This window comes from Onychomys torridus, chromosome 12 (assembly GCF_903995425.1).
Source record: "Onychomys torridus chromosome 12, mOncTor1.1, whole genome shotgun sequence".
NCBI lineage: Eukaryota > Metazoa > Chordata > Mammalia > Rodentia > Cricetidae > Onychomys > Onychomys torridus.
In genome coordinates, this window is record NC_050454.1 from 23,715,919 (window position 1) to 23,735,414 (window position 19,496).

Consider the following 19,496-nt stretch of genomic DNA (forward strand, 5'->3'; position numbering starts at 1 on the left):
AAGGCTGAGTGTGTATTTCCTGTTTCCCCTCTATGAAGCCACAAGGCCAAGGCAAATTTAAGGTCTCCAAAGTATCTTTGGTCTTTGGGACCCCAGAAAAGTACATGTGTAAAAACCAAACACGTCAAGGGGCAGTTTTCCTCTTGGGACTCTCCCATCTCTATGGCCTAAAGACGGCCCATTCTCCAGAAATATACAGTCTTTCCTAAGTTATAGTTCTGAGACACAAAGGGACAGTTAGGTATCGGGGAGAGCTAGAAAGCAGCAATCTGTCCATTATTGGGAAGCGCATGTACCCTGTTGTTCTCTCCTAGAGAGATACTTTTAATAGGGGAGGGGGGGGAGAAGGCTGAAAGATCGACAAAACAAGGATCTTCTTATAGGTTTGACTTTCTTCTGAAAGCCACCAATCAGTTCTCCAGAAACATAAGCTTTGGGCTGGAGAGATGACTCAGCAGTTGAGAGCACATGCAGCTCTTCCAGAGGACCCGGGTTCAATTCCCAGCACCCATGGCAGGTAGCTCAGGGATGCCTATAACTCCAGACACAGACAGACAGACACACACACAGAAAAAAGAAAGTCTAAAAAGAAAAGAAATGGAAGCATCTTCATTCCAGTGAGTCACAGAGCCGACAAGGAGTCCCCCATCCATGTGAGGGGAACTGACCTTGAGTGGCCAACTCTGAGAAAGGCCGTGGTCATTCCTTTCTCCCAGTGATGGGTCTTGGTGTAGCGCTCACCATCACATCACATAAGCACTGCTGCTGAAGATGAGGCAGGCTACAAGTTCTGACTATACAACTTGTATATATGTTAGCAGAGCTGGATGTTCAGACTTGGCTATGTACCTGGCATTCAAGAGACATGAAAACTACCAATTTCTGCCCACATAAGCTGTCTGACATTGCTACCATCTCTCTTACCTAAAACCCACACAGAAATTAGTTGTTTCCAAGCCAACTTTCATTCTAACTGACTCTAGGCCTGGGACAAGCATAGGCTGTGGAAGCCGCAAACACCCCCAGGCTCTCTCTGGCTAACTCCAGTAGAATATGGAGTCTGTTGTTTGTTAAACAACAGCTCTCTGGAGAGAGCAATGACAAACCTGGATGAAATGAGGCCCCTGATCTCAGGAGAGCCCTGGCTAACGGCCAGCCTCAGGGTGGTGGCACTCGCTGCAAAGCAGGGCTGACTGCAGAGGCCCTGGTATTTCCTCTCCACACTTATCAGCAGGCACAAATGGGGGAAATGCAGCACTGTTTCCCCTCTATGAAGCCACAAGGCCAAGGCAAATTTAAGGTCTCCCAAAGTATCTTTGATCTTTGGGACCCCAGAAAAGTACATGTGTAAAAACCAAACACGTCAAGGGGCAGTTTTCCTCTTGGGACTCTCCCATCTCTATGGCTGGCCGAAAGACGGCCCATTCTCCAGAAATATACAGTCTTTCCTAAGTTATAGTTCTGAGACACGAAGGGACAGTTAGGTATCGGGGAGAGCTAGAAAGCAGCAATCTGTCCATTATTGGGAAGCGCATGTACCCTGTTGTTCTCTCCTAGAGAGATACTTTTAATAGGGAAGGGGAACAAGAAACAGTGTGGACTGGGAAAGTGTCAGTCACCCAGAGAGAGTTCATGCCAGATGGAAGTTCCCATTTTGTGCTATAAACCTATAGCACTAGAAATACACGCACAATAATAATAATAATAATAATAATAATAATAATAATAATAAAATCAAGCCCTTGATATTAATCAGCCTCCCTAGCCAGGAAAATGGGTAAAACATTCTAACAGGACAGTCTCTTCCCCTTCCAGCCACCTGTGTGCTAGCACCTCACCAGGTGAAATGTAGAAGGAGGAAATTCATATTTGTTAGAATTACAGTAAACCTAAAATGATACATTAATAAACACTCATCACTTAAACTTCTGCCCACGCCACACTGCGTGGATAGTAATTATCCCTTTCGTCAGCTGCCCTTCTCAAGACGAGACGCCCAGCCTTGATCTCTTACCACCTCTGACCCGTGAGAACAAGGTCTAACACTTCAGGAGAATTTCAATAACATCGTAATACTGGCTTCAGTATTCTGATCGACAAGCAGTCGGCTTCAGTCTTAGGGACTCCCTAATAACACCCGATACCTTCGAATGCCTGAATTGGACAGGAGTGCTTTTCACGCCCCTCCTCAGGTGGCCCTCGCGGCTGCTCCGGAGGTAGCCAGGCAGAAGCCCCCATCCAGATGAACCTGAGACTTGGGAAAGTGACTAGCGAGGGGTCATATGGCTATTAAGAATCGAAAGGGGGCTAGGTGGGAACTGTCCTTTGAACTAACGCTTTTCCTCACATGAATGGACAGAAACTCCTCCTACTGGCCTGTGCATGTGTAATCCACATCCTTGGCAGCTTCAGCGAGGTGACTGGAAATGGCTCTACTCTTGCAGCTTCAGGATTCAGATCCCTTAAGTTATGAAGCCAGAAGAAAAACCTCCTTTTCTTTAGTCCTTTCTTCATACCTGAGCATGGCCCTGCAGGACCTCTGAGAGGAGGGTGATGATGGTGAATCCTGCTGGACACTGAAGTGTGAAACGGAAGGACAGAGAAAGGGGTGTCCCTCAGAGCTGCAGGGAAGGCACTTCAGACAATGTCCTCGGCAGGGGCGTGGACCGTGTGTGCGCCCAGGGTGGAGAACTGGTACCAGTTGCGCAGAAAGCCCCTGTTGTACTGGCCTGTGTCCACGATGAGCCCACAGAGGAGCCGGCGGCCTGTCTTCTGCCGTAGGGCCTGCTGGACTTCCCTCTCCGTCACATTGTAGCTGATGTTTATCAGCTGGATGAGGAAGATGTAGGCCATGCCCGCTGTGATGATCACGGAGTACCACACACAGGTGAAGGACAGAGCCGAGCTGCGTTGGAGAAAGGAACCTTTCTGAACACCTATACTCCTTAGTAAGGACCTGAGCATCCTCTCCAGTCCCGATTAGAGGGTATCATAGTAGCCTCAGAATGCTGGTGCCCAGGTGAACCTTGTTAATTTTCCTCTGGGTTGTTAGAACGTATTTTTCTTGCATGTTATATTTAGCAGAGCATTGCTTTATTATACTTGCAGCACCTGACAGCAGGTATTCATCACCTGTCGAATGAATGAGTGATTCCTAGGTTGTGACTAACTCCCGAGGAAGCAGAGGTTCCAGGAGACATCACTACTGGTGTCCTCTAGGAAGCTGGAGATGGGAATCTAACAACAGGGCTAATCTAATGTTCTGTCGGCAGCCCAGTGCTGACTTGAGAACTACAAGGACAACTGTCACCATTAACAGCCCTTTACTTATACATAGGAGCCAGACCGGAGCCATGGCCCAGGTTTAAGAGTGCCTGCTGTTCTTCCAGAAAACGTGAGGGCAGTTCCCAGCACCCTAGGGAGTTAGCTCACAACAACCTGCCACTTCAGTTCCAGGGGCTCAGACGCCCCCTTCTGGCCTCTGTGAGCAGCCACACATATTTGGCATACATTCACAAAAATAAAAAAGAGCTGTATGACCCTAACATTTCAAACCAAATCACACAGGGCAGGAAAACATCTTCCAGGCTCCTTCATGAACTGCGGGCTGGGGCTGCCTGTTAGCATAATCAAAGAGCAGGTCATGTTCATTTAGACATGCACAAAAGTGAAGAGTGGAAAGAAATCACGGGCTCTTTGTCAGCATTCAGACCCACTTCTCGGAATCCTGGCCAATAAGCAGATCATAGCCTGGCCCGCCCAGTTCCTGATGCCATCCTACGTCTGGTCCCTTTAAGAAAGGACTCCGACCCCTTCACTCTCTCTTCCCCCTCACCACAAGGTAGTGCAGCCTCCCCCCTCCCTTCTCTCTCCCCTCCCTCCTCCCTTCTCTCTCCCTTCCCCTTCCCTTCTCTCTCCCCTCCCCCCTCCCTTCTCTCTCCCCTCCCCCCTCCCTTCTCTCTCCCCTCCCCCCTCGCTTCTCTCTCCCCTCCCCCCCCCCTTTCTCTTCTCCCCACCAAATAAAACTCTCCACTGAGTTCTGTCTGCATGGCGTCTCTGTCTCTTACCCACCGTGGGACACCTTGGCTCCACCTGCCAAGGCCTCTCTCTCACTTTATCACAATGCTCTTCATTTGCAAAGTTAAACAGGACCTCACAGATTTCAAATCCAAAAGTTCACCATAAGCTGAGGTGACAGCAATCACTGCACAGACTGGGGTGAGAAGTAATGGTCGGACCAGGCACCCCATTGCCCCACAAAGCACACAGACACTTTGCGTTACACTATCACCCTTGGGTTGGCCAAGAATTTCACAGTGACTATCCACATGTCTAGAATAGAAAGTTACCACAAGAAGGGAGGGCTAATAACCTCTCTAAAATATCTGTAATACCCGAACCTGGAGTGGGGAGCTCTGCCACAGACTAATAAGAACTAACAACACACAGGGTGCCTGGTAGCTGTAGGGGGGGGGCCCAAGACAGCTTGACCACACAGCTGCCGTGACAGGCTCAGAGGCCCAGACACAGCTTCTGTGACAGGATTACTGGTAGGCAACACCCAGATCCAAGAACAGCCATAAACTGACCCCACCCAGGGAGGCCTGAATCTAAGGCGAAGTACCTGACATTCCAAACATTCCTAGCACACAACTATATCCCTAAACAGATGTCAGTCAATCAGGGTCCTGAACCCTGGAAATCCCCTCACCCCAACCTCTGCTATGATAAAAACAACAACAAAAAGAACAAAACCTCACCCTGCCAGAGCTCGGGGCTCTCTGCTCTCACCATTGCCTTGGAAGACAGAGAGACCAAGCTCCAAGCTTAAAATAAAGGCTCTTTGCTTTTACATATGGGGTCCAGTCTCTGTGATAGTCTTTTGAGTGTCCCCCACAATCTGGGCACAATAGCAAGAACAGAAATTGCTCGGAGAACAAGGAGTGAGAAGAACAAGAGAACCAAAGAAACAGTATGGGCAGGAAGCACCCTGGGGGGTGTGGGGGGGGCAAGAACACCCTTGGTGTGTGTGTTGGGGGCAAGAGCACCCTTGGTGTGTGGGGGTAGGGGGATGAAAACCCTTGGTGTGTGGGGGGGGGGGGAAGAAAACCCTTGGTGTGTAGGAGATATGGGGGGGGGGGGGGCAACAGCACCCTTGGTGTGTGGGGGTGAGGGGGAAGAGCACCCTTGGTGTGGGAGGGTAGGTGGAGCAAGACCAACCACGAGAATCCCACTTCCACCACTGCATGGGAATCTGTACAGTTTATAAATGGGTTCCCACCTAATGATGCCTAAGAAATCTTGACCTAGATAACACAGTAATCATGAGTGGTGAATTTAAAAAAAAAAAAAAAGAAAGAAAGAAAGAAAAAATTAGAGCAGAACAAACCATGAGAGGTTAGAGAGAAAGGAGAGGTTACAGAGATGTGAACAACTCTCAAGAGGATCCCGCTGCGACCGCAGGCACAGGGGAACGTCTCCGCTGAGGGAGTTCCTGATAAAGCCAAGGCCTGTGTGTTTGTGTGTTTGTTTGTTGAGACAGGGTCTTTCTATGTGGCCCTGACTGTCTTGGAACTTATTTGTAGAAGCAGTTGTCCTCAAACTCGGATTAAAGGTGTGCACCATCAATGTTGCTTCTGATAATCACCCTAGAACACACCCACAACTGCTGCACAGCTTACTGGCCATTTTAGGGATGCCCAGTGTCTCCAAAGCCTGCCCTATGCTTTGATTGAGAACACCTAACTTAGGAGCAAATAACTGCCTGTTCCTGGCAACAATGATGACTTCCCCACTGGCCCTCTTAACAGAGGGTTCCACAACTTACCTGTAATTTGCATAAACTCCAGGACAGTAGAAGAGGGCTGTGAAGAGGCTTCTATCCCTACAAATGGTGTTCAAGGTCAGCGATATCCCATACACAGAAGTGAGCAAGAAGATCAAAAGGGCAAGTATAAATGCTTGATGGTTTGATTCTCCGACGCAGCTGTTTATCCTCAAAACAGCAGAGGGGAAAATGTATTTGAAAACGTCTCGGATAACCCACACGATATACAAGAAAGCCTTTAAAACAGGGACAGCAGGACCTTCAGTTATGAAACACTCAGTCATCTTAGTTTTCAATTTTAGGGAAACAAAACCTTTTCTACTGAGTGACAAAGTCTCATCTTCTCTATGGAAGAGTAGAACCATTATCACTTAGTTTAAAGCCATGACTAAAAAAAAAAAAAAGCAGCAGCTAACAAATTATCCATCTAGATATAGAGCGTATACATATATGAACATATAATACATATGCATATGTGGGTTTTTTTATGTGGTGCTGGTGATTGAACCTGGTTCATTGTGCATGTTAGGCAGACACTCTACCACTGGGCTACACCCCAGCCCCTGTTTCTAAATATTAATAAGTGAGGTCTATTACCCAGCTATGAGGACAGTTGAGATTAAGCAGTTATGAAAACTGTAAAAGTACAGTCAGAAATACTGCACAAAATTGGAAAATACGTTAAGATCCAAAGCAGCTGAAACTAGGGTGCAGCACAGAGAACACGGTATTATGAAGCTGGTCAGGTAAAAAATGGTCCTGCGTCGTGGGCTCTGTCACAGCGGGCAGGGTACAGAGGCCACCACTCTTCTGCCCAAGCATCCCAGGATGCTCAGTGGCAAGAGGTTTCCGACAGGACAAACCTGTCAGATTCTGCATACAAGCGTTTGGAAATGGGCCAACACATCACGTGCATATGCACACAATGGGGATAGTTGGCAAATGTAAAACTAAATACAGCCCTTTACACCTAAAGACAAGTCCCAGAAAAGAGGCGTCCCCATCCTGGGGCCATGCACTTGGCCATTTCAATACTCTCCCAGCATGCCCTATGCTCTCTCTCCTGTTCTCTGCAGGCCTAAAGTGCAGTTCATTGACCAGAACTGCCCCGAGAGCAACATAACAGCACACCTGTACTTACAGCATTCACAGCTGGGTCTTAACATCCCTTCAGCATCACTCGGTGAAGTTTTAGATGCTGCACTTCATGTGTTAGGGACCTGATGTGACTTTCCTTGTCACTAGCCAGCTTGAAGGTACAAAACAAAGGCCATCCCCTGGCAGGAAACCAATAAAGGGAAATCTGATAGGACCTCCACTACAAGGGCCAGCGGAAACCCGTTTGCATCCAACGACTAAAGATGGACAGCAAGAACACAGTAGAGTCACGTGAAAACAGGGACCACATGCGCTCGTAGGAGAGCAGGCGTCTACACTTGCATGTGGAAACAGAGGTTGATGCTGGCATCTTCCTCAATCATCCTCCACCTATTTTCTGGGTCGGGGTCTCTCCCTGAACCAGCAACTTGCTAATTCAGCTAGATGGGATGGCCAGCAAGCCCCAGTGATCCTCCTGCCTCTGTCTTCCCAGTGCTGGGTTCAAAAGCACGGCCTTTGTATATGAGTGTTGAGAAACGCAGGTCCTCATGCTTGCCTAGCAAGCATTTTACCAACTGAGCCATCTCCACTGATGAATTCTTGTTTTAATCAACCAAAGGAAAACTAGAAGGAAAAAGCATGGGGGCTGGGGGGTGGGAGGTGGGGAGAACACACCAACTCCTGAAGTTTTCCGTCGGATCTCCTTCGGCAAACTGAAGGCACTAAATCTGTGAAACTCAAAAAACCTGATGACTAAGCGGGAACATCCTCCCAGCCTACAAATATCTACAAGGTGTAAAACTGGGAAAAAGAGACGCTTTAGGACAGCACAAAGGAAGATCAAATATGGGGAGGCTATGAATTTAGTTTCTGGGCTTCCAGATCTTTCCAACATACCAGACACAATGATGATCCATTCTTCTAACACAGATACCACATATCCGGCAATGCCATGCCCGGGCGGGTCGTACTAGCTGGCACTTGGCACACCAGTCCTCCTTCACCTTGGCAGGGCTGTCGAGTCCCACCCTGGAGGAGCCCTTGACATCATCCTTCGGCGTGCGGTTGTTGAGGCTCCCCAAGGTTTCTGTGCCGGGGAACCCTTTGGTCTTCTCCTGCCCTTTTCTGATGGGGCATTCCATTTGGCTGTTGCTTGGGGATTTGTCATTGCATGCTGGATTGCTGAGGTAGCCTGGATCCTTCTTGGCTCGGTACAAGGCTAAGAGTATGAGGAACAGCCCGCAGGTAAGAAGAGCCAGCTGAGCAGGCCCTACACGCCCTTTGGGAACCACTTCCCGCAGGAACACGTAGTACATGTAGCCCAGTGAGAACAGTCCCAGGCTCAGGAAAAACAGTGTCTGCTCTTTCCGTCTGTGAGTGAGGTAGTAGTACCAGAGCGCCAGCACGGGAAGGGAGGTCAGAACCACCACCCCCAGCAGGAAGTGCCAGGAAGCCACGTGGAGGAAAACCGGCAGAAGCGTGAGCGGAGGGACGATGCTAATGTTAACTTTCTTGGCTCCTCTGAGCCAAGGAATTCGGAGGCGATCAGAAATGGTATCTGTGATTCTTTCGCAAGCCTCTGGCCGCACTGATTTACAGGTAAGCCATCTATTCAGAGAGAACAGAATAGGCGTCACGTGGATTTGTGAATTAAAAACTACAGGGGCAAACAGCAGCGTGAATAAGACACCAAAAGCCAACATTTTATTCCCTCAGTACTAAACACAAGCTTTTCAGGAAGATGATGTTTATAAATGTAACGATCAGCATTCTTCCTTAAATACACAGGTATATGCACATATTCAATACAAATGTCTAGACCTGAGTGGGTATACATTCAAATGAATCTTTAAAAAAAAAAAAAAAAAAACTGACTGAGAATTCAAAAAGTATCAGGTGAGTGGCCATGATCTTCCAATGAACTCTTAAAAGCTCAGGGAACAGAGATCAAAGGGGCTGAGTGGAAAGGTGTGGTCTGGACTTCAACCTTGATGGTCAGCTAGCAAAGAAGAAAGGTGGTGTTTCAGCCAAGAGATATGGGTGCAGTTCAGCCTGTCCTGGGCCCTGGGAGTGAAGCGGGCTGTCACAGACAGGAGTCTGCATAAGCAAGATGAAGGAGAAACTAAAATAAACCCAATGACTCCAAGGAATAGTGTTTGCTGACTTTGCAGTTAGGCATGCTGCTATCTGAATGTTCCAATTTTAAAACCTAACCCTTAACACCTGAGTATTAAGTGATGAGGCTTCTGGCCATGGTGGCACACACCTTTATTTACAGCTGCATGAAGGCCTTATCCCAGCAATTTAAGGCCAGAGTCAACAATATAGCGACAGCTTCAGGAGGGTGGTCTTAAAATAAGAGGTGATTTGGTCATGACAGGAAAGTCCTCATGAATGGGATTAGACCCTTTATAGAAGGGGCCAAAGGAGCCCATTCTTCCACGACCTAACAACGTGGCCAGAAAGCACCATTTATGAGGCAGGTGGCTGAACTGTGTTCATGTCCTAGTGTTTTGTAGAAGGTGGGATTGAAGAACAATGGACTGAATATTGATAGAAGTCTCCAATCAAAGCGTTCTGGGTGCTGCACAATTTCTCTTGAATTCTTATGCTCAAATGTGAGTAAAGAAGTGAGAGGCTGGGGAGATGCTCAGCGGGCAAACTCAGAAATTAGGGTTGGGGATCAATTGCATAAGGCATCCGACACACCTGAAGATCTGGAAAGCTCTTGGCCTTCTTGGCCTGTCTAAACGATAACAACTGTGAACACCTGTGTAGAGTCCATCAGAAGATCACTATGGCTCAGCCCTGTGCTACGCGTCAAGACCATGAGAGGTTGACTCTTAAAACAGTTCGAAGACTGAGGCTGCATTCCTATTAGAAGCCTAGAATGCTTGGGCCTCGATGACACCATGGCTTCACAGGAAATGGGCTCAGTGCCCGTGAAACCTCGGGGCTCACTGCCTCACACCCCCCGTCAAGTCTCTACTCCCTACACTCTAGTGTAGCGTCTCACAGAAACCCCAGGTGTGGCTCCTGAGAAGCCAGGTGCAATGTAGGCTGCAGGGGCCACTACTCCCAAGGACATCAGTAGTAAACTTGGGCGCCATCGAATGTTCCCAATTCTATGTATGCCCCTACAGAATACAAGAGTTATGGAGGCATGGCTATATCCAGGTAGATGTCAAAGAATGTTCCAGAGAACATCAAGGCTGAGGCTGAGAAGTACCACGGATCGGAGTCACCCCCATGGAGCACTCACTAAGGTACTGTCTTGTGTACCCATGGGCATAGGACCACTGCAGAGAACCTCACTAGGCAATGCCTGGTAAAGCTGTAGGGGAAGAACTGACCAAGACCCCAGAAATGGTGGACCTAGCAGCCCACAACCTCTATGTAGGCACAAGACTCCAACACATGAAAGTTGTGTGGTGAGCTTTATGCTTAGGGGCCCAACTTCTAGCTCAGCATGTCTGGAAGGTGGGCTATATAGTCAAATATTATCTTTAAGACTTACATCGTTACACGGAGAAACCCTGTCTCAAAAAAACAAACAAAAAAGACCTGAATCATCAACACGTCATTTGCCCTGTGGGAATGGGACCTGTCTTCCCCCTCCCCCCACCCTATTTCTCATTTTTGCCATGGGAATGTCTTTTTAATTAATGTCCCACTATCGTTTTGAAAGTATGCAACTGTTACTTTTTTCTTCATCCCCCACCCCCAATAGAGTTTTCTCCGTGTAGCTTTGGAGCCTGGCCTGGAACTCACACTGTAGACCTGAGACTAGGCTGGCCTCGAACTCACAGATATCTGCCTGTCCCTGCCTCCCAAGTGCTGGGATTAAAAGTGTGTGCCACCACTGCCTGGCTATTTTTTTTTTTTATTATTGTTTTATGTGTACGTGTGTTTTACCTGCATATATGTATATGAATCGTGTATATGCCTCATGCCCACTGAGGTCAGAGGAGGGTGTTGGATCCCTTGGGACTAGAATTACAGGCAGTTGTAAGCTGCCATGTGGATGCTGGGAATTGAACACTGGTCCTCTACAAGAGCAAGAAGTGCTCTTAGCCTCTCTTCTGCCCACAGCCTTTTATCCGCAGGCCCGTAGCTGAAGGACACTGCATAAGTCCTTCATGAGTTTCTCCTGTTTCTGATTTAGACAACGTTCTTCAGACCACTGTCCAGACTTAACATGTCTGTGCTGGCACTTGCACAATTAAATATTGGTGGAGGTTGCTGATATGTAAGGAACATATTTTTGATTGTGAAGACATTCATTTGGAGGGGGCAAAGATAGACAGACTGCTAAGGCCTGAATATCTGCAGCCCACTAAAACTCATTTAGTCCAAATTTAGCCCACAATGCAATCTTAGTAAGAGGCAGGGCTTTTAGGAAGTGATGGAGTCAACAGGGTAGAGCATGAATGAGATTAACATCCACACAAAAGAAGACCAAGGCAGGCAGGCCATTCATCCCTTTTGCCATGTGGGGATGTAGCAAGATGATGCCTTCTATGAGGAAGAGGGTTCACACCAGATACTAAATCTGCCCGCACTGTTGACTTGGACTTCTCCATCTCCAGAACTGTAGGCAATCCACTTCTATCACTTGTACCCACGCTGAAGTGTTTGCTTCCAGCAGCCTAAGTGGACTAAGACAGGCAAGAAAGTCAAGGTAGTCTGGGTAAAAATAACTTTCGACAATTGTTTTGAGCAGGACTGGGAGATGATTACTTGGAGTCACAGAGCAGCAGGGTCAGTGGGAACAGGGAAGCCTGTCTCCAGGAAAAAAGGTAGACATAGCGGGGAGGGAGAACTCAGGGGACAGCCCAGGTTTCAAGGGCTAGGAGAGAGGCAAAGCTAATGGAAAAGCCTCAGTCCTGAGTGACAGCCATTATGGAAACAGCATTATTTCTCCATTCATTAGTGCAAAGTGCTCTATTTTCTCAGTATGGATTTTAGACTAAGTCTAAAGAAGCTATATTTAAGGCTACCTACAAAAAAAAAAAAAAAAAAAAAAGACAAGGAACAATTATAAAGAGGGTATGGGCTTCAAGAGAAGACTGCAGTGATCCCCAGGGAAAGCTTTTTCATGGCTAGATTAACAATCTACAGTAACGGTGACTTTGTAACCAGAAGGGATTGCTTCTGGGAAAAGCTTGTCTCCAACATCCCTCTTCCTCTCACATTATGCTTTCCATAAGCAGACATTTAAAATATATTTTTAGAAAAATGGCTAAAAGCAGTCCCTTGCTGCTTGATACAAAATGTTTCTCCTTGATGCTAAAAGGTATCCTTCTAGATAGCCATTTCCATCACTGATATGGTGGTGAAAACAAAGGCCTGAAGATAAGGCAATACTATAATCAAGATGGTATTAAAAGTTTCTGTGGGGTGGACATGACCTTTCTTCCCGGAAACAGGGGGTAAACCAAGCAGAAAACCATCTTTCAACCTCCAAGACCCAGGTGGCCAAGTGAGAACGGTCCCTTGCATGGACTCCACTAAAATCACTGAGAATATAACACCTTTCTTGAATGTTCATTTAAACGTGCGGTTTGGGCTGGTTTGTTGTGTTCCTTGACACATTTGTCTTCCTACTATCCCCTGTTCTACGTGTTCTCCCCATTATTATCCTTTAAAAAGAAAACTCCTGAGTCCTCATGTTTGGAACTGGACAGCTGTGGACGGCTACATACCTCATTTTTATAAAATCTTCACCCGACATCAAAAATAATTCTCTATTTTAGATCCTCTGGGATAGAATCAAAAGCGAATTCTAGCATTCTGGATGGTAAACCTGAGAGAAGTTACGGTAGGTCTCGGCAGAACCAGTGGGGTCAGCCTCTGAAAACTGTATGCTTACCTGTCACAGCCTTCATCGAGGTCTTGACAATCACACAAACAGGCAGCCACGTGGTTCTTTTCCCCATTCCGATCTATATACTCACAGCAGCACAGGGGCTCCAACTCGGGTTCCTCGGTTTTCTTTTTTTTTACCGGCTTCATATTGCCCTTCCGTGTTTGCACCTGTCCCCATGAGGCACACTATGCTCTCAGAAGGTAAAGGTGGCAAGAACTCAACTCACATCCTGTAAACACATTCTCGCTTGTGATCAACGCCAACGCCTGAGCAATAAAAAAGAGAGAGAAAGAAAGAAAGAAAAGAAAGGGGGGAGGGGGAGGTTTCCATCAGGTTTTTCTGGCTCCGCATGTCCTGAAAGGGGGTTCCTTGATTCCTGGGGCTATGGGTATTTTCACCTCCCCTTCCAAGCCAGGCTAGCAGCATCTGGGTACCAGCCGTTCCCATGACGACAGCCGACCACGCGGCCCGGGACAGCAGGGCTAGGGCGGCCCAGTTCACCTGCGGGTGCCGGCTGGGTAGAGCCGAGCGGTCCCCACCCCGAGGCTGCGCGCCGTGGAAACTCACCCTCGCTGGTGCCGGCAAGCGACTCCCCGGGCGCTGCGACCCTCCACCCGCCCCGGGCTGCCAGGAGTCCCCGGCAGCCCCGAGATCGCCGTCCAGCCCGCTCCGAGCTAGCCGCTCCGAGGGCGTGGGCGGGCCTGGAGAATGACCTTGGCTGAGAAGTTACCTGCCCTCCGACGAAGGCGGGGACCGGGAGGAGGACCGGCTCCTCGGGGCGCGGCTGCGTCTGGGACCCAGCACCGCGGGCTGGGCGGTTCAGGCGGTTCGGGGCGGAGTCGCCCACCTGTGTGCACCGCCGCCGGTGTGCGCGCGCCTGCCTTCGCGATCCAGGCGCCCCCGGCCGCCGCTCCGCAGGTCGGCGCGCGCTTCCGGGTGCCCCGCCCCCGGCGCCGGGATCCCGCCGCCCGCACGTGCGCCGCCTGCCCGCGAGGCCCCTCCCCCGCCGCGCTCCCGGCCACCCGGTACCTGCGCCGGGCCCCCCGGGGTGCTGGCCGGGGAAGGGAACCAGACCCAGGGGTTCGCGCGCTGCGTGCGTTCGCCGGCCACCGACCGTCCCCCTGCGCCCGCAACAGGCGTTGGGTTCGATCTGCACCGCCGCCGTGTGCTGGGGTGCCACCCCACCAGTCGCCCACCTTCCCTTGAGGCCAGCTGCTGCTGCTGCTGCGCCCAGGTCCTGGCTTATCCAACTTGTTCACGCTCTTGAGTCCTGGAGGTTGGGTCTGCTGCCTTGCTGCCAGGCCTCTCTGGTAGTTGGGCTTCAGAAGTCTGCGCATTTGCAATGAAATTGCCCAGAGAGACCTCTCCGGGTTTTATAGCGGCACAAATCTGTGAGAACTGTGGGCCTAGATACAGGTTTGCAATACCCCAGGCTTTCTAGGTGTGGTTTGGCTTTTAAGCAGAAACAGAAGAAAATAAACTACATAACAGATTCAGATTTTATTAATTCTGCATACATAGTCTTATCTACAAAGCAACGTTGGTAATCTTTTGAGGTATATTATAAAGTAGTTTGAGAGAAACCACAAAAACATTCACTTTGACAGTTAACATTTTTCTGAATTTAATAATTTCAGTCCAGTCTCTGTTGCTCACAGCTAGATACTTCATATGTCCTTAGCAAAAACAAAACAAATGGGAGTTATTACTCTGCACCCCCTTGCAGGTAGATTAGTTGGGACTGATCCAGAGAAACCCACTTCCCTCTAGCCAGTATTTTCTTTCTTTGCAGGCATCTCAGAAATGTTGTTAGCCATGCCATTGGGCTCTGGTGACATTGGGGAAATGTTCCACTAAAGGTAATGGTTGTTCAAACAAGAAGAATAGATGCTCGGGGGTGGTGGCGCTCACCTTTAATCCCAGCAGCACTCAGGAGGCAGAGGCAGGCAGATCTCTGTGAGTGCAAGGCCAGCCTGGTCTACAAGGCAAGTTCCAGGATAGCCAGAACTACACAGAGACACCCTGTCTCAAAAAACAAACAAACAAAAAAAAAACATGTAGTATGTGTGCATGATGTGCATATTCCAAAGAAAGACCTCTAGAGAACAAAACAATAAATATGTCCTGAACTTTTCCTAAATCCTGAGGGTCGGAGCTGGTTTCAAGTCAGGTTCCAAAGTCCTTATTTTTGCACCCTCTCGTGCGGAGGTAAATGCCTAAGCAGCATTCCTGAAAGCCCAAGCTTGTGCCTCTTCAGTCAGTGTGCATGTACCCTACAGGCTTTATTGTGGAGCTCAAGTGCCCCCACAGCCTTTATTGTGGAGCCCAGTTTGTGATTTGCCAACAAGACAAACTACACACATGTGTAAAGAATGAAAAATGATAGATTATTTTCAATCAGATGGGTCACTTCCACCATGGGCACTGCTAAGCTGAATCCAAGCAGGGTTCATGGATTCATTTGACCCTTCATGAAATGCCAAGGTTTTATCATAATCTTCTCGCTTCTAAAACTAAAAATAGTTCATTCTGAGCATTGGTATCCTACATACTGCCTTCTCCTAAATTACTGTCCTGTCTGATATATGAAGAATCTCACCTTTGGTACATATAAGGGGTGTGTGTGTGTATTCCTTCAGTAAGATACAACATGGCCCATGAATCTTTCAGAAAACACAGAGGTTCAAAGGGTTTGACCACTGACCTTCAATGCCAGATCCATGAAGAGACTGTAGTATTTAAAGACACAAACCTGGAATGTACAGGCCTAGAAACTGACCCTCTACAGTGAGAAATGATTGAGTGGTTTCTTCTTTAGCTTTTTAGGCTCTTAAACGCAGCAGTGATGAACACAGCCCACTGGGCACACAGGGAGTCTGTGCTAACAGATAAATTTAAAGGGTCAAGTTACAAGCCTCAGTATAGAAGAGAAGCCACCGTGTGCAGGGTGGCTCCCTTCCCCTTTTGCGGCACAGGACTTCAATTCTAAAATATATTTCATGGTTCACTGGAGAAATTCACAGTTTAAAAATATCTGTAAGACGTGAACAGACAGAGTCTGAAGGCTATTGGAGGGAAATCACCAAGTAAATGTTATTTAAATAAGTTCTAGTAGAAATCCAGCAATAAAAATATCAGAAATGTCCCTGTGACAGTAACAGGTTTCTTCCTCCATTTCCTCCCGGAGGTTGTCTTGTAGGCCCAGGTGGCTCATCTCGCACTAGCTCTCTGCAGCCACCCCAGTCTTGTTCCTATTTAGCAAGTCAAAGGTTTTCTGAAGCATAAGGAGCGAACTCTTCAGCTGCAAGCAAAAGGGTAAAGTCAGACTTCAATTCTTATTGGTTGTTTTACTCCAAAAGTAGAACATTGACCACCAAATGCCTGATTCTCCTGTCTCTGCTGCGTGAATTCTACGGCCCGCTTCCCAGGTGCTGGAAGGCTGCGCTTGCTTTCCAGGAAGTCCATCTCATTATCCAAAGGGAAAGGTTTGTTCTCTTAGATGTTTGTCAAGGCTCAGCGGTCTCTTCACTCTCTCTCCCCTGAACACCTTGAGCCCCGAAGCTAAGCCACGTCTTCCTAATCCATCCGGCATCCCCTTCACAGTCCTTACCCTTACCTATGCCTACAGGCCCCATATAACCTTCCCGGAAGACCCTGCCTCTGGACTTACTCCGGGAGTGCTACCCTACTTCCCACTTCTATCCTACTTGATTTGGTACTTTTCAAAACAGATTTGAAAACCTACTGGACAATTGACTTCTCTGATAAAATTGGAAGCAACGTGAGACCAAGAAATATTATCTTCTTCCTTCCTGTATTCGTTCATCTGTTCAACAAACCTGGAGTACCTGTTTCATGCTAGGCCCTGTGCTAAACATGGAGTACACAATGCTGAGCCAAAATGTTCCTAGAACTAGTCACAGAGAACACAGGGTTGAAGGATAGGATAATTTCTAGTTACGGTTATAGAAGAAAAAGAGAAGGTTTCTCTTCTCTATAAGGCCTGGTCAACCACTGAGAGGATGATAAAGTGGGAGGAGAGAGTTGCTAAGCAACTGTAAAGAAGGTACTTCTAAAGAGGACTGGCTGAGGACCCGCCCATTCACACCCCTGGGGAACAGCAGACTGGCCTACCTGTTCCAACATCACTATGGAATCTTGGAGCACTCCTTTTAAACGGTGGGCCTGATCTTTGTTCTTTTGAATATTTTCTGTTCTTGAGAACCTATCAGAGGCTAAACTGGAAGAAAAGAAAATCTTACAAATCATGAAAATAGCTGCTGACCTTATTATTTACAGAAATTATTGTGCCCCGTGGATTGCAAACAAAACACAAAATCAAACCCCACCAACACCACCCCTGCACAAAATAAAAAAATAAAATAAAATAAAACTAAGCATGTATGACTACAAGATACAGCAGACCAGAATTTCTAAAATTAAATTTTCTGTGACGAAGAAACAGGTGGTGGAAACAGCCCGGGCTGGGGTAGGGGACTTACTTCAAAGATTTCTCTTCTTGGAGGTGCAGCCGGTAGAAAGACTGAGCAGCGTGTTCTATCTTTGACAACTTCAGAAACAGCGTCACATTCAGCACAACTAGCAATAGCAAACTGTACAGGGCAGATGACAGCTGGTTAACCGGCGATGGCCTACTGCAGGCCTCTCTGCAGAGGTAGCCCAGCTCCCAGAGAGGGCAGGGGCAGGGGGAATCTATTGTGATTCAAGACCACAAGGCAGCTTGGTCTACAAAGCCAGACTCGCCCCCCCCCAACTCTCTCCTCCACCACCCAAAATGAGGAAAATAAAAAAACATATATGCAAAAGCTGTATATGGTCTAGACCATTTTCTTGCTACTTAAATTATCCCCATTTCATCATATAAAATAATTACCTTCAAATATTACATGGGTGTCAAAGAAAATGATGGAAAATGACTAGGGTGATAAGAAAAGTACTTGAACAACCTCAGCTCACTGGTTGCTTCTGAGCCCTGTCCTCGTCTCTGCTGGAATCCCAGCCAGGGTTGTGCAACTCAGTTTAGAAATCTACCAGGTAAGCTTCCAGGGTCTATTTTTGGGTTATGTTGGCCTAAGCAATTACACACCATAATACTGCATTTTAAAAATGAAATGAAGATCAATATGCAGCTGATTTTAGGGACATCACAATGTTATCTTTTATTCCCAGTGGAAGCAAAAAAATTGCATATATATTAACAAGACTCCTTGTTAATCATGAACAAAGGAAGTATCAAATAAATCCAAATATATATTAATAATGGTAAACATGCAAAAGTAATGTTTTGTTTTTAATAGCAGACTTTCAAATTAATCCAGACCTCATTACACATGTATACAAACTGATAAGTAGTATCATAGGTCTTATTTTTTTTTTTAAAAAAAGATTTACCTGCCTCAAATTAGACCTGTTGGGTATGAGGGTATAGCTCAGTGACAGAGTTCTTACTTAGCATGAACAGAAAGAACCCTGGGTTTGATTCCAGGCAGCACAGAAAACGGAAAAGTATATAAATACATATGGTGCATGAAAAAAACTAAAAGCAACAAAATCAAGTCTATGAAATTATCATGGCACTGAAGTGATGATATATGCACACACACACACACACTCTTCCATATTTGAATGTAAATGTATTTTCCTGAAAAGTCATATCATGATATTTGTCATATCATTTGTCATAAACTGACTTAATTAGAATCTGAAAACCCTTTCTAAAACTCAAAGGGAGATCTGAGAGCAGTGGTGTATGCAGACTGTCCCAGCATAAAAGAGGCTGAGGCAGGAGGATCATGAGATAGTTCAAGCTAGCCAAGACTTTGTAGTAAGCCCCTATCTCAAAAAACAACAAACACTAATAAGGATAACAAGTATTTTCTGCTTGTTCTGAAATCTGTAGTAAGGAAAAGGAGCTAAGAGCTTCATTCCAAAAATGATCAGCCAATCTATCATGGAGTCAGGACCACTCATATAACCAAAGGGACTCCAAGGCTCCAGGCAGCCAGGTACAATTTAGAGCTCATTTAAGTGGTGGTGGTGGCGGCGCATGCCTTTAATCAGATCTCTGCGAGTCTGAAGCCAATCGGATCTGTAAAGTGAATTCCCAGACAGGGTCCAAAGCTACAGAGAAACCCTGTCTTGAAAAAACAAAAAACAAACAAAAAACAAACGAAAAAACCAAGAAAAGAAAAGAATTAGAGCTTGTAGATGAACCTTGGTATCTAGGTTCCTATAGTGCATCAAAAGCTTCAGACTAATTGCTTAATATTTTTCATGATGTGATGCTTAGATCACTCATTTCAGAATAACCTAGAGTATGTGCTTTAAAATTCATCACTAGCAGCTGGTGGTGCACGCCTTTGATCCCAGCACTCGGGAGGCAGAGGCAGAGGCAGAGGCTGAGGCAGGCGGATATCTGTGAGTTCCAGGACAGGCTCAAAAACCCAAAAGAAAAAAACAAGTCATCACCAGAGGACCCAGGTTTGATATCCAGCACCCACATGGCTGCTCACAACTGACTCAACTCCAGTCCCAAGGGATCCGACAATCACTTCTGGCCTCCATAATCACCAGGCATGCATGTGGTGCACAGAAAGACATGCAGGCAAAACACCCAGACACATAAAAATACATTTTAAAAACTGTTAAATGTTTTAAAAATTCCTGATCACTATTCAAAGT

General features: G+C 47.0%; 2 protein-coding genes across 8 annotated transcripts in view; both read right to left on the minus strand.

Annotated features, from left to right (window-relative positions):
* Positions 1-554: 554 nt before the first annotated feature.
* Positions 555-13,727, minus strand: Zdhhc23 (zinc finger DHHC-type palmitoyltransferase 23). Of its 4 annotated transcripts, none has more exons than XM_036204142.1 (5): positions 13,525-13,727; positions 12,798-13,060; positions 7,823-8,533; positions 5,828-5,884; positions 555-2,905 (listed from the first exon to the last, which is right to left on the minus strand). In XM_036204142.1, the coding sequence occupies exons 2-5, from the start codon at positions 12,938-12,940 to the stop codon at positions 2,638-2,640; spliced, it is 1,179 nt and encodes a 392-aa protein (XP_036060035.1). In that variant the 5' UTR covers positions 12,941-13,060; positions 13,525-13,727; the 3' UTR covers positions 555-2,637. The 4 variants fall into 4 exon arrangements, with proteins under 4 accessions (XP_036060035.1, XP_036060034.1, XP_036060032.1 ...); XM_036204141.1 differs by having other exon boundaries at positions 5,828-5,986; XM_036204139.1 differs by having other exon boundaries at positions 5,828-5,995.
* Positions 13,728-14,819: 1,092 nt separating this feature from the next.
* The window catches only part of Gramd1c (GRAM domain containing 1C), an 83,088-nt gene continuing 78,411 nt past the window's right edge, over positions 14,820-19,496 (minus strand). For all 4 annotated transcript variants that reach the window (XM_036204207.1, XM_036204206.1, XM_036204204.1 and 1 more), the window contains 3 exons: positions 17,297-17,407; positions 16,929-17,034; positions 14,820-16,095 (listed from right to left, as the gene is read on the minus strand). In XM_036204207.1, the coding sequence (XP_036060100.1) occupies positions 16,015-16,095; positions 16,929-17,034; positions 17,297-17,407 (298 nt within the window). In that variant the 3' untranslated portion in view covers positions 14,820-16,014. The remainder of the gene's footprint in view (positions 16,096-16,928; positions 17,035-17,296; positions 17,408-19,496) is intronic.

Bases quoted from the DNA above. Each gene is read 5' to 3' on its own strand.
- Zdhhc23 (XM_036204139.1), bottom strand. From the start codon at position 12,940: ATGAAGCCGGTAAAAAAAAAGAAAACCGAGGAACCCGAGTTGGAGCCC. The intron at 5,996-7,822 runs GTATGTTGGAAA...TGCTGTTTTGAG, and splicing joins ATGGATCATCATTGTGTCTG to GATAAACAGCTGCGTCGGAG. The intron at 2,906-5,827 runs GTAAGTTGTGGA...TCTCCAACGCAG, and splicing joins GGAGTTTATGCAAATTACAG to CTCGGCTCTGTCCTTCACCT.